The 12280-nt window shown below is 43.6% G+C and overlaps 1 protein-coding gene across 1 annotated transcript in view; it reads right to left on the bottom strand.

Annotated features, from left to right (window-relative positions):
• The window catches only part of CRTAP (cartilage associated protein), a 45927-nt gene that overhangs the window by 5137 nt on the left and 28510 nt on the right, over positions 1-12280 (bottom strand). The window contains exons 4-6 of the mRNA XM_021071557.1: positions 8126-8254; positions 4709-4854; positions 2657-2740 (exon numbers count right to left, since the gene is read on the bottom strand). Of these exons, the coding sequence (XP_020927216.1) occupies positions 2657-2740; positions 4709-4854; positions 8126-8254 (359 nt within the window). The remainder of the gene's footprint in view (positions 1-2656; positions 2741-4708; positions 4855-8125; positions 8255-12280) is intronic.

Below are 12280 nucleotides of genomic sequence, written 5' to 3'. Positions count from 1 at the left end.
GCCCTTGGGCCCAGAGGATCGGATATCTCCCTGGGAGGGACCTGGCTTCCAGTCCATGTGAAACTGGAGTCAAGACCCCCTGTGGGAAGTGGGGGTCCAGCACCCTCTGAAAGACCCTGTTTAGTCCCTCTTCTTGTATGCACTCCTCCCCCAGCCCCTAACAATGACCCCACAGAACATTTTCTGTCTATTCCCTCTCTGTGCTGATCACCAAATCACAAGCGTTTCTGGCTACGCCTGCAGCATGCAGAAGTTCCCAAGGCCCAGCAGTGACGACGCAGAACCCTTAACCTGCTGAACCACCAGGGAACTCCACCACAAGCTTTTCAAGGACCAGGACCCAGGTTCTTTTTCTTCTCCAGAGCTTGGTACACATAGGTCTCAGTAAACCTGCTAGAGGATGGATGGCTGTGTGTAGGCATGTAACTGCTGGTGCAGCTGAAGCAATCCTGCCACTCAAAAGAGAGATGCTTGGGTACAGGGGACCCACCTGTCTAATGTTGGTACAGGAGTGCCCCCTGCTCACTTCTTCTGCGACCAGCCTTTAGACTCTACCTGAAACAGCTCAGCACACTTTCCAGTTTCCTTCTCTGTGTCGATTTCTCTCCCACGACCCACCGGACGCACCAGCGGATGACACCCATTCCGTTTACTGTAGAGGAGGAGGGAATGACCAAGAAGGCCAAGCTCCCCTCCCCACAGACCAGCCCCACCAATGGCGACCACCCCCTGCTAAAGCCTGGTCTCCTCAGAGGCCTTGGTCTCAGGCCAAGGGCTTACTTGCTCCTTTTGATGTGTTAACACAGAGAGATCATAAAATCTCTCAGTATTTGAAAATAGTTATAAAATCTATCAAGTACTTAAGACATAAAAGGGGTATTATTATTATTATTGTTGTTGTTGTTGTTATTATTATTTTGTCTTTTTAGGGCCGTACCTATGGCATATGGAGGTTCCCAGGCTAGGGGTTGAATCAGAGCTGTAGCCACCGGTCTACGCCACAGCCACAGCAATGCGGGATCCAAGCCCTGACTGCGACCTACACCACAGCTCATGGCAACTCCAGATCCTTAACCCACTGAGCCAGGCCAGGGATCAAACCTGCGTCTTCAAGGATGCTAGTCAGATTCGTTCCACTGAGCCATGACAGGAACTTCAAGTCTTATCATTTTTAGCAAATGCTTCTACCTATAGAGCGAGGGGTCAGACCAGAACAAACCACTGCTCTCTTTAGCTCCAATGGCTGGCAAGTCCCTAGCTGTCTCAGAAAGCATTTTCTATTTTGTTCCAAACGTACCTCTCTGAACGCTACCTCTAGTGACCATTTTTCTGTGACTAGGCTGCTCCACCACAGAATGCTCCATAACCAATACAATCTTTGTCAAAAAAGGAGGAGTTCCTATTGTGGTACAGCGGAAAAGAATCCAACTAGGAGCCATGAGGTTGTGGTGTAGGTTGCAGACACGACTTGGATCCTGTGTTGCTATGGCTGTGGCATAGACCAGCAGCTGTAGCTCCAATTTGACCCCTACCCTGGGAGCTTCCATATGTCACAGGTGGGGGCATAAAAACCAAAAAAAAAAAAAAAAAAAAAAAAAAGAGTCAATTGGAGTTCCCTGGTGGCCTAGTGAGTTAAGGATCTGGCCTTGGCACTGCTGTGGCTCAGGTTTGATTCCTGACCTGGGAACTCGCCATGGGCACAGACAAAAAAAAAAAAAAGACAGCTGAGGAAGACTTAGGAATTTCAAGCAACCCCAAAAGAAATGCCTAATTTACAAAAAAAAGAAAAAAAAACTGACAAAAATTGGGATGTGGGTTTCCCAGTGTTTCAGAGTGCTGAGTTACTTGAAAATTCACTGCGTTTTTTTTTTTCTTTTTCTTTTTTTTTGTCTTTTTTTGCCATTTCTTGGGCCGCTCTCACAGCATATGGAGGTTCCCAGGCTAGGGGTCGAATCGGAGCTGGAGCCACTGGCCTACGCCAGGGCCACAGCAACTCGGGATCCGAGCCGCGTCTGCAACCTACACCACAGCTCACGGCAACGCCGGATTGTTAGCCCACTGAGCAAGGGCAGGGATCAAACCCGCAACCTCATGGTTCCTAGTCGGATTCGTTAATCACTGCGCCACGACGGGATTTTTTTATAAAGTTAAAAACAATGGTTGGGGAGTTCCTGCCATGGCTCAGAAGAAACTAATCTGACTATGAGGATGCAAGTTCAATCCCTGGCCTTGCTCAGTGGGTTAAGGATCCAGCATTGCCATGAGCTGTGGTGTAGGTCACAGACACAGCTCAGATCCTGTGTTGCTATGGCTCTGGTGTAGGCCAGCAGCTACAGCTCCAATTCGACCTCTAGCCTGGGAACCTCCATGTGCCGAGAGTGGCCCAAAAAAGACAAAAAACAAAAACAAAACAAAAAAACAATGGTTGAATGGCTCCATACTCTGTCAGGAAAAGTGGGGCTTCGGCCTGGGTTTCTTAGAAAGCTTTTCTTGCCCAGGCCAGTGATCCAACTTGCCTTAAAACGCCCACAGAAACTGTTTCTCAAGGGCCCCTTCTGTTTCTCATTTCAGGGACAACTTGGCCTTCTAGTGATTGCAGCAAAGATGTGAGTAATATTTTCTCTTAGCCAGACATGTGCGAAACATGAAAACTTACCTCATCATCATCCATTATGTTTTCCTTAGCAAAGTCATACAGCTCTTTCTGGAGTGTAGTCACATTAAAGAACTGAACTGCTTCCTGTTCAGACACAAACAGAGAACAGTTTCTATGACCAGCCTTTTAATGTGAGAACTGGGGTGGGGCAGGAAGGGAGGCAGGGTATGGGATTTCTTTGAGAGGTGATGAAAATGTTTAAAATTAAATAGTGGTGATGGCAGCACGGCTCTGTGAACATACTAAAACTACTGAATTGCGCACTTTGAAAGCATGAATTTTACTGTATGTGAATTAGATCTCAGAGGGGCCAAGTCTGAGTGAATGAAAGAGAGAGTGTGTGCTTGTGCGTGTGCGCCCACTGGCCAGGCGCTGAAGCGGAAGGAAGATGTACGTATGGCAAACCGGGACAGCAGGCAGAAATCCCATGAAAGTACAAGCTAAGGGAAGGTTTGAAAAGATTTTCTGAAAGTGTGATATATAATCCAGGGATTTCCCTGACAACGCAGGCAAACCCGAGTTTGTCCAACAAGAAAATGAATGATCCATCTGTAAACGAGCCTGCCATGGAGCTGTTTTTTTTGTTTGTTTGTTTTTTAAAGATAAATGAAAAAGGTATACAAATAATAAATGTTGAAGAAAGGATGGAGAAGAGGGAACCCTCCTACAATGTTGGTGGGAATGTAAGTTGTAGTAGCCACTATGGAGAATTGTATAGCGGTTCCTCAGAAAACTAAAAACAAATACTACATGGTCCAACAATCCTATTCCTGGGCATACATCCAGAGAAAACCATAATTCAAAAAGATATGTGTATCCTAATGCTCACTTCAGCACTATTTACAATATTCAAGACATGGAAGCAACCTAAATGTCAGTCAACAGAGGACTGGATAAAGATATGGTACATATAAACAATATATTACTCAGTCATAAAAAATGAAATAATAACATTTGCAGCAACATGGATGGACCTAGAGATTATCATAATAAATTAAAGACAATATCACATGATATCACTTATATGTAGAATATAAAAAAATGATACAAATGAACTTATTCACAAAACAGAAACACTCAGAGACAGAAAACAAACTTATGGTTACCAAAGAGAAGGGAGGAGGAGGAATAAGTTAGGAGTTTGCGATTAACATAGACACACTACTATATATAAAACAAATAATCAACAAGGACCTACTGTAGAGCACAGGGAACTCTACTCAGTATTCTGTAGTGACCTATCTGAGAAAATAATCTGAAAAAGAATGGATATATGTACATGTATAACTGAACCATGTTGCTGTACCCCTAAAATTAACATGACATTGTAAATCAACTATACTCTAAAATAAAATGAAATTTTTTTTTTGAAAAGACAAAGTAGGTATACAGGTGTGACATGAAAAATGTTCATGATGAAACTGTTAGAAAGACAAAGGAAGTTGCAAAACAGTGTGTAAAGTAAGATCTAGTTTTTTTTTTTTTTAGGGCCACACCTGTGGCATATGGAGGTTCCCAGGCTAGGGGTCCAGTTGCAGCTGTAGCTGCCAGCCTACACCACAGCCACAGCAACGGGATCCGAGCCGCGTCTGTGACCTACACCACAGCTCACGAGCAACACCAGATCCTTAACCCACTGAGCTAGGCCAGGGACTGAACCTGCAACCTCATGGTTACCAGGCGGATTTGTTTCCATTGTGCCACAACAGGGAACTCCAAGATCTTGTTTTTGTAAAAACAAATACATGCTGCATTTATGTTAAAAGTACAGCTGTACAGCAGGATGAGGAGAAAATAGGGGATTAAGTAAAACAGGGGATTACTCACTCCTAAGTCAAATATTTCTATAATGTTCGAAATCTGTAGAGTTTTGACTGATTCAGAAATGAGAATGTGAGAATAAAACAGTAAAATGTTAAAAGACAAAATTGCTATAGAAAAAGCTGTTTTCCTTCTTTCTGAAATAACCCTTCCCTTAAGGTGCAAAGCTATCTCCTAAAGCAGGGTGAAGAGGAGGGCAGGAAACGCAATGCCCGGTCTGCTGGCACGTACTGGTCTGGGCTGGAAATGCTCATCCGAAAGCCCCCACTTGTCCCTGTGGTACTGGTAATACACCAGGTTCTGCTGCATGACCTTGTCGTTGTGATCGAAGAGCAGGTAGCTGACGGCACAGGGGGCCGCGTTCTTCAGGTCATTCACTGGGCAGGAGAAGAGGAACAGGAAGTCAGCCAACCTCTCAAAGCTACAGCTTGAAGCACAGCTTCCTAAAGAAAACAATCACGAACAAGCCCTTCCTCCGAAGCCCCTCCTTCCGAAAACCTGCAACCACACGAATCTTCCCTGGGTGGGCAGATCGCAGATGGGTCTCCATGGCAACCTGGAGGCCGGTTTTAAAAAAGAGAAGTTCCTTTAGGCAGAAGCCTTGGCAGGAATGCCTAAAGTATTGCCCACGGGCCTTGGTGACCCAGGCTGGTGTCACATCCCTGGAGCCTGAGCAGGCTGGGTCCCAAGGCTGGACTGTCATAGGGCGAAGGAAGGAAGTGGCAGAAAATGAGTCCCTGCTTGCATGTGCAGGGCCTGGTCTCCTCTGCATGGGACATGATCTTTACATCCAGGGGGGCCCTCCTACAGCTAAACCAAGCCGAATGAACCCAAAGGATGGTGTACCTTCTGGGCCGGGAGAGATGTGAAGTCACCTGGTCTCCGCATCTCCTGGTGGTGGGCTTCTCACCTCCAGCCTCCCTCCCTGGAGTCGCCCCACTTTTAGAAGAGGGGTTTCACAGGGGTGGGATATGTCTGGGATTTGTTTAAGGGGTGAAGGTGTTTATTCGGGCACATTCCACTTGAATTTACAACCCAGAAACACTACTTTTACTAAAATTGGTTGCCTGAGTAACCAGAGTTGGGCATGAATAAATCCTGCCTTCTAGTGGCCATTTCCTGTAATAACAACTTTAAAGCCAGTCCTTAGAGGCAAGAAATACTCACAAAGGGACAGGGGGCATAAGTAACATCTGCCCTCAAGCAATATCCTGGGGGAGGTAACCTAGAAAGCATTCAAGCCTGGGCAGTCTCTCAAGAAGCCAATTTCAAGAAGTAAATTTTACTCACGCTGTTCACCCATAATCCAGAAAGCAAAGATTTCCTGGAGAGCAGCAAGAAAAGCTACTTTTGGTTTTCCAGTGTTTATGTTTTTGCTACAGTTTCAGATATGCAGGGTGGTTTACGGAGCAGGTAGGGATTTGAGAGGACTGACTGGTGAGCCGCCAAAGGCTGGAAGCATCTGGAACACTTCTAAACTCTAGTGTTCTGGCTTGTGCCCACTGAACCAAGCCTGCTCAGAGGCTGGAAGACCCATGTTTCCAAGTCCATCACTGGGCTAGCTCCCTGAGATGTCAGCATGGACTCTCAAGAAAATGAAACAAAAACACAAGCTATATTTTCATCACACAGAAGGTCTAGAAACTGTGAACCCAAGATAGGCAAAGTGTTGATACAAATTGAAGCTGGGAAGTTCCCGTTGTGGTGCTGCGGAAACGAATCTGACTGGTATCCACGAGGATGCGGGTTCAACCCCTGACCTCACTCAGTGGGTTAAGGACCCTGTGTTGCTGTGGCTGTGGTGTAGGCTGGCAGCCACAGCTCCCATGTGACCTCTGGCTGAGTGATGGGCACACTACAGTTCTTTATACCATCTTCTCTAATGTATGTTTTTATTTTTATCTTTATTTCTGGTCACAGCAGCATGCAGAAGTTCTTGGGCCAGGGATCAAATTGAGCCACAGCAGTGACAATGCCAAATCCTTAACTGCTAGGCCATCAGGAACTCCTTCTAATGTTTTTAAATGTTCACAAGTTAAAAAAAACAGGTATGTAACTTTTATAATTCTTATTAAAATAGGGCTTTTCCAAGTGAGGATGACCATAAACTAACAGCACCAGGGTGGAGGTAGGGGAGAGGGAATGGGAACAGGTGGTTTGCTTTCTGTGTTTCTCTGAGACATTTGGTTCACTTAAATATGCCTTTTTGAAAGAAAACACTTATATTAAAAAAGAGGGCTCTTCAGAGTTTCCTTGTGGTGCAGTGAGTTACGGATCTAGCATTGTCCCTGCAGCGGCTCAGGTTGCTGCTGTGGTATAGGTCCCATGCCTGCTCTGGGAACTTCCACATGCAGCAGGCACAGCCCCCCTCCCAAAAAAAAGAGGGCTCTTCATAAGCAAAGACAGTGCCAAACAGAAAACTGCCCCCTCTACGCTAGAACACAGTCAATCAGTGTTTGCTGGGGACAGTGCTGTGAGCTCAGTACTGCCTCATGTGAACATGTGTTCACATTACACAGGACGAGACTCCTGTCCTTTATGCTAAATAAATAATCCTTTACCAGACACTTGGTACCAGAGTGACAGTGGCAAATAAAAACTCATCCTTCTCACCATGAAAGGGAACTTCTGGGAAGGGACACCTGATAAGAACACATCTCCTGTTGATCTCAGAAATGTCCCAGCCAAGGGACATGTCACTGCATGAGGCTCTGGCTGCTCTAACATCAAGTTCACTGCTGAGAGAGGCCGGTTACATTCTTCAAAAGATCTACTGTGAATGACAGTTTCAGAGACTCTCAAGGACAAGCTTGATCAGCAGCAAAAATCTGAAATATTTTAAATTTTAAAAATAAAAAATAGGAGAGAAGGAAATTTTTTTCCTTTTTTTTAAGCTTCATCAGGCAAGGCTTTCAGTGTGTCCTGAAAAGGACAGGAGGTAGAGTTAAAAGGTTGGTGGGTGGGTGGCTGTTGCGGGCAGAGAGAATCCAACCAAGAAGAGAATGGCCACAGTGGGGAGGGAGGGCTGTGGAAACCAAGTTACCTGTCATTCCTCCCAGGATTTCCCTGAATCCCCAAGACTGGCCACCCCAGAATTTGAATCGCAGTCTCGGGGATGCTAGCCAGACACCTGTCACTGGACCCATCAGCTGGCAGAGTCGCTCCCACTGCAGCTGACTCTAGTAACCTCAAGTGCTTGTCACTGAACCCTGGAGGTACACGCTGCTCAGGCAAATGGCACATGACAATATCAGTTATAGTGAGAGGAGGAACAGACAGGCTCGGAAGTCTGAACCTGGAGCCCTTTCTCGCATTTGTTCCTCTTTGTCTACGTGGAAGGTTCTGATGGATAACCTCCAATTTCAGGCCAAGGGAGGACCAACTGCAATGAAACTCGTAGAGTGAGGAGTAAGGCCAGTGATGTGGAGAAAGGCAAAAAAAAAAAAAAATGATATAAAAGCTACAACACTAATATAGAGTCTGCCATGTGCCAGTGCGTGAATTCCCTAAGTATTCCACATCTATCAACACATTGAATCCTCACGACAGTCTTTCAAGGTTAGTACCATTATTTCTCTACAGATGCAGAAGCTGAGTCTTAGGAGGATCAAGTACCAGGCCCAGATCTCCTAGAAGATGATTACTTACACTTATAATAGGCAAACTGCAAATAATGATACATGGTAGCCACAAATTTCTCCACTGGATAGCCTCCTATAACTGGGGTGAGGTTCTCTTCACACTGGATTTTGCATTCCAGAACTTCCACATAATGATCTGAAAGAATACACAAATTTTCAGAGCAGTACCTCCATTATTTTCTTAATACCACACCTGCCCTATCCCCTAAATGATAAAGGTCAAAATGATAGGTGATAATGATAGGTGATAAAAATAAAATATTCACAGCACTTATGATTAAGGGCTAAAATCTTTCATAAACAAAGTTTCCTTGAGACACAAACATCATATGCTATCACTTATATGTGGAATCTCAAAAAAGGATACAATGAACTTCTCTGCAGAATAGATACTCACTCACAGACTTTGAAAAACTTATGGTTACCAAAGGAGACAGGCTGTAGGGGGAGGGATGTGCTAGGGGTTTGGGATGGGAATGCTGTAAAATTGGATTATGATGATCGTTGTGTGACTATAAATATAATAAAATTTATTGTTTCAAAAAAATTTTTAAAATTAAAAAATTAAAGTTTCCTAAAACCAATGAGAAAAAGACAAATGCCCACTATAAAAATAGCAAAAGGATGTTACCAGAAAATTATAAAATGGCTAATAAACATTGTGAAAAGATGCTAAAACTCATTTGTAATTAAGAAATATAACCCCACCTATAATAATGTAAACTGTTACTCTGGCAAAATGTTTAATATTTGAAACACCCAGTGTTAGGGAGAAAGTGGTGAGACTCACACTCCCGTATTCTGTTGATAGGAGCAAAACAGGAACAAATTTTTGGAGAGCAATTTGGCAAAATTTATCAAAGATTAAAATATGCATATTCTCTGACCCAGTAGTCTCCTTCTGGGATAACTTTCTTTAGAAACAGGCAGTCATAAAAAAATAAACTTGGAGTTCCTGTTGTGGTGCAGTGGAAAAGAACCAACTAGTACCCATGAGGATGCAGGTTCAATCCCTGGCCTCACTCAGTGGGTTGGGGATCCAGCGTTGCTGTGAGCTGCCATGTAGGTCACAGACATGGCTTGGATCCTGTGTTGCTGTGGCTGTGGTGTAGGCCAGCAGCTGCAGCTCCGATTTGACCCCTAACTGGGGCAAATTTCCATATGCAGCAAGTGCGGCCCTAAAAAGCAAAAAAAAAAAAAAAAAAAAAAAGAAGAAGAAGAAGAAATTAAAAAGAAGAAAATAAACTTGGAAACCCCAAATTCCAATCAATAGGATGATGATTAATAAGTTATGGTACATACAAACACACAAAATTGAATCTACATAGTCTTTAAAATAGAGTACATGACAGGGAGGGAGCGGGATGTTTTGGGAGTTTGGGGTTAGTAGATGCAAACTGTTGCATTTGGAGTGGATAAGCAATGAGATCCTGCTTCATAGCACAGGGAAATATATCTGGAATAGATGGATCTAAATATAGAAACACAGAAAGATGTCAAGGACCACATTTCCCATACTCCTCTGCAGTTAAGTTGGGGCCATGTGACTAAGGGAGCCAATGAGATGTGGATGGAGGAGTTTCCCTTGTGGCGCAGTGGTTTACGAATCTGATTAGGAACGATGAGGTTGCAGGTTCAATCCCTACCCTTGCTCAGTGGGTTAAGGATCCAGTGTTGCCGTGAGCTATGGTGTAGGCTGCAGATGTGGCTCAGATCCTGCGTTGCCATGGCTCTGGCGTACGTAGGCTGGTGGCTACAGTTCCGATTAGACTCCTAGCCTGGGAACCTCCATATGCCACGGGAAGTGGCCCTAGAAAAGGCAAAAAGACAAAAAAAACAAACAAACAATTGATCGATATTACTTCCAGGACTGATCCCTAAAAACCTCTCACATGATCCTTGGCCCTCCCTTTTCTGCCTTCAGGGAGCCAGAAGCAAAAGACTCCAGGATGATGGTTCACATCTTGCCAGCAAGACTGTGGAGGAATAGGCACTCTCACACATTGTTGGTAGGAATATAAAATAGTATCTTAAGATACAATTTACAGAAACACTCTTTTGAACTATCAATCCCACTGATGTTGACTTTGCAAAACACACTTCCATACTTAGTAAAAAACAACCAAACAAAAACCTAAAATTTTCCATTGGCATTCCCTGGTGGCCTGGCAGTTAAGGATCTGGTGTGGTCACTGCTTTGTTGAGGGCTCAATCCCTGGCTAAGGAACTTCCGCGTGCCACAAGTCATCTTAGTCTGGAAACATCTGTCCACAAAATATTAAATTCAAAAGGAAAAACAGTAATTACATTGGGAGAAACTGGAAAGCACTTATCCAAATGCTTAAAATTTAATATCATCATGTAAAAAAAAGGGAAAACTGTAATCAATATACATTGAATAACCGACTGCTGTACATAAAAAAAAAAAATTTAGTATCACATCTGATGTGATACCCTGAGAAGGACACTTCTGTAAAGTTCCAACTCAAGGAGTTCCCATCGTGGTTCAGCAGTTAACAACGAACCCGATTAGCATCCATGAGGATGCGGGTTTGATCCCTGGCCTTGCTCAGTGGGTTAAGGATCTGGCGTTGCCGTGAGCTGTTGTGTAGGTCGCAGATGCTGCTCGGATCCTGAGTTGCTGTGGCTGTGGCATAGGCCGGTGGCTACAGCTCCAAATGGACCCTAGCCTGAGAACCTCCATATGCCAAGGATGCGACCCTAAAAAAGACAAAATTAAAAAAAGAAGAATTGGTGAATCTAGGTCAGGAGTATGTAAGAGTTCTTTATACTAATTTTGTAGCTTCTCGTTAAGTTTGAAATTAATTGACCCCTAAGCAACACAGGTTTGAACTATGAGGGTCCACTGCACAGATTTTTTTAGAATGGTCAATACTACTATGCTACAAGATCTTTGGTTGGCTGAACTCCCAGATATGGAACCAAGGATACAGAGGAACCATGGATACTCACTTTTGCCCCTGCCAGAGGGCTAGCATTCCCAACCCTACATTGTTCGAGGGTCAATTGTATTTACAAGTAAAAAATAAAAATAAATAAAAATTTTAAAATAAAAAATCCCAGAGTTCCTGTCGTGGCTCAGCAGTTAGTGAACCCGACTAGCAACCACAAAGGATATAGGCTTGATCCCTGGTCTTGCTCAGTGGGTTAAGGGATTGGTGTTGCCATGAGTGTGTGGTCACAGACACGGCTCGGATGCAGAGTTGCTGTGGCTGTGGTGTAGGCCGGTGGTTACAGCTCTGATTGGACCCCTAGCCTGGACACTGCCATATGCCACAGGTGCAGCTCTAAAAAAACTAAAAGACCTAAATAAATAAATAAATAATCCCTAAATATCTATCTATGTGTATCTAAGGCATATTAAAGATAAATAGATATCTCTTCTTAGTTTTGTCAAAACAAACAAAAAATCTTTAAGAAGTATAAGCAAGAAGCTAATAAAAATGGTTCTCTTAGTCCCCAGCTCAGCAGGTTAAATCTGATTAGTATCCATGAGGATGAGGGTTTGATCCCTGGTCTTGATCAGTGGGTAAAGGACCCAACTTCGCCACAAACTGTGGTGCAGTCACAGATGCAGCTCATATTGGCGTTGCTGTGGCTGTGGTGTGGCCAGCAGCGCAACTCTGATTCCACCCCTAGTCCAGAAACTTCCATATGCCCTAAATAGAAAGAAAAAAAAAAAAAGGTTCCCTTGGGGGTAAGTGGAACAGAACAAAGAAATATGGATGGAAGCAAGGCTTCTCAGAGTGTGATGATTTAAATAATTTTGACTTGGGAGTTCCCCGATGGTGCGACAGATTAAAGATCTGGCATCGCTGCTATGGTATAGGATTGCCCTCTGGTCTACAAACGTCCACAGGCTGTAGGCACAAAAAAAAATAGAGTTAAAAAAAAGGTTTTGACTCTTAAACGTATGAATATTCTATATATTTAAAAGAAACTAAACAATAAAAAAGAAACACAAAGCAACCCCCAAATTGAAAATATACTAAAATAATGTAAATTGGTACACAGAGAAAAGAGATCACAGTAACTGAGTACTCTTAGTGGGATATAGTGTAAGGCAGAACTGTCTAACAGAAATACAATGTGAGCCATGTATGTAATTTTTAATTTTCTAGTGGCAACATTAAAAAAAAAA

This window comes from Sus scrofa, chromosome 13 (genome assembly GCF_000003025.6).
Source record: "Sus scrofa isolate TJ Tabasco breed Duroc chromosome 13, Sscrofa11.1, whole genome shotgun sequence".
NCBI lineage: Eukaryota > Metazoa > Chordata > Mammalia > Artiodactyla > Suidae > Sus > Sus scrofa.
This window is presented reverse-complemented; position numbering and strand designations above follow the sequence as displayed.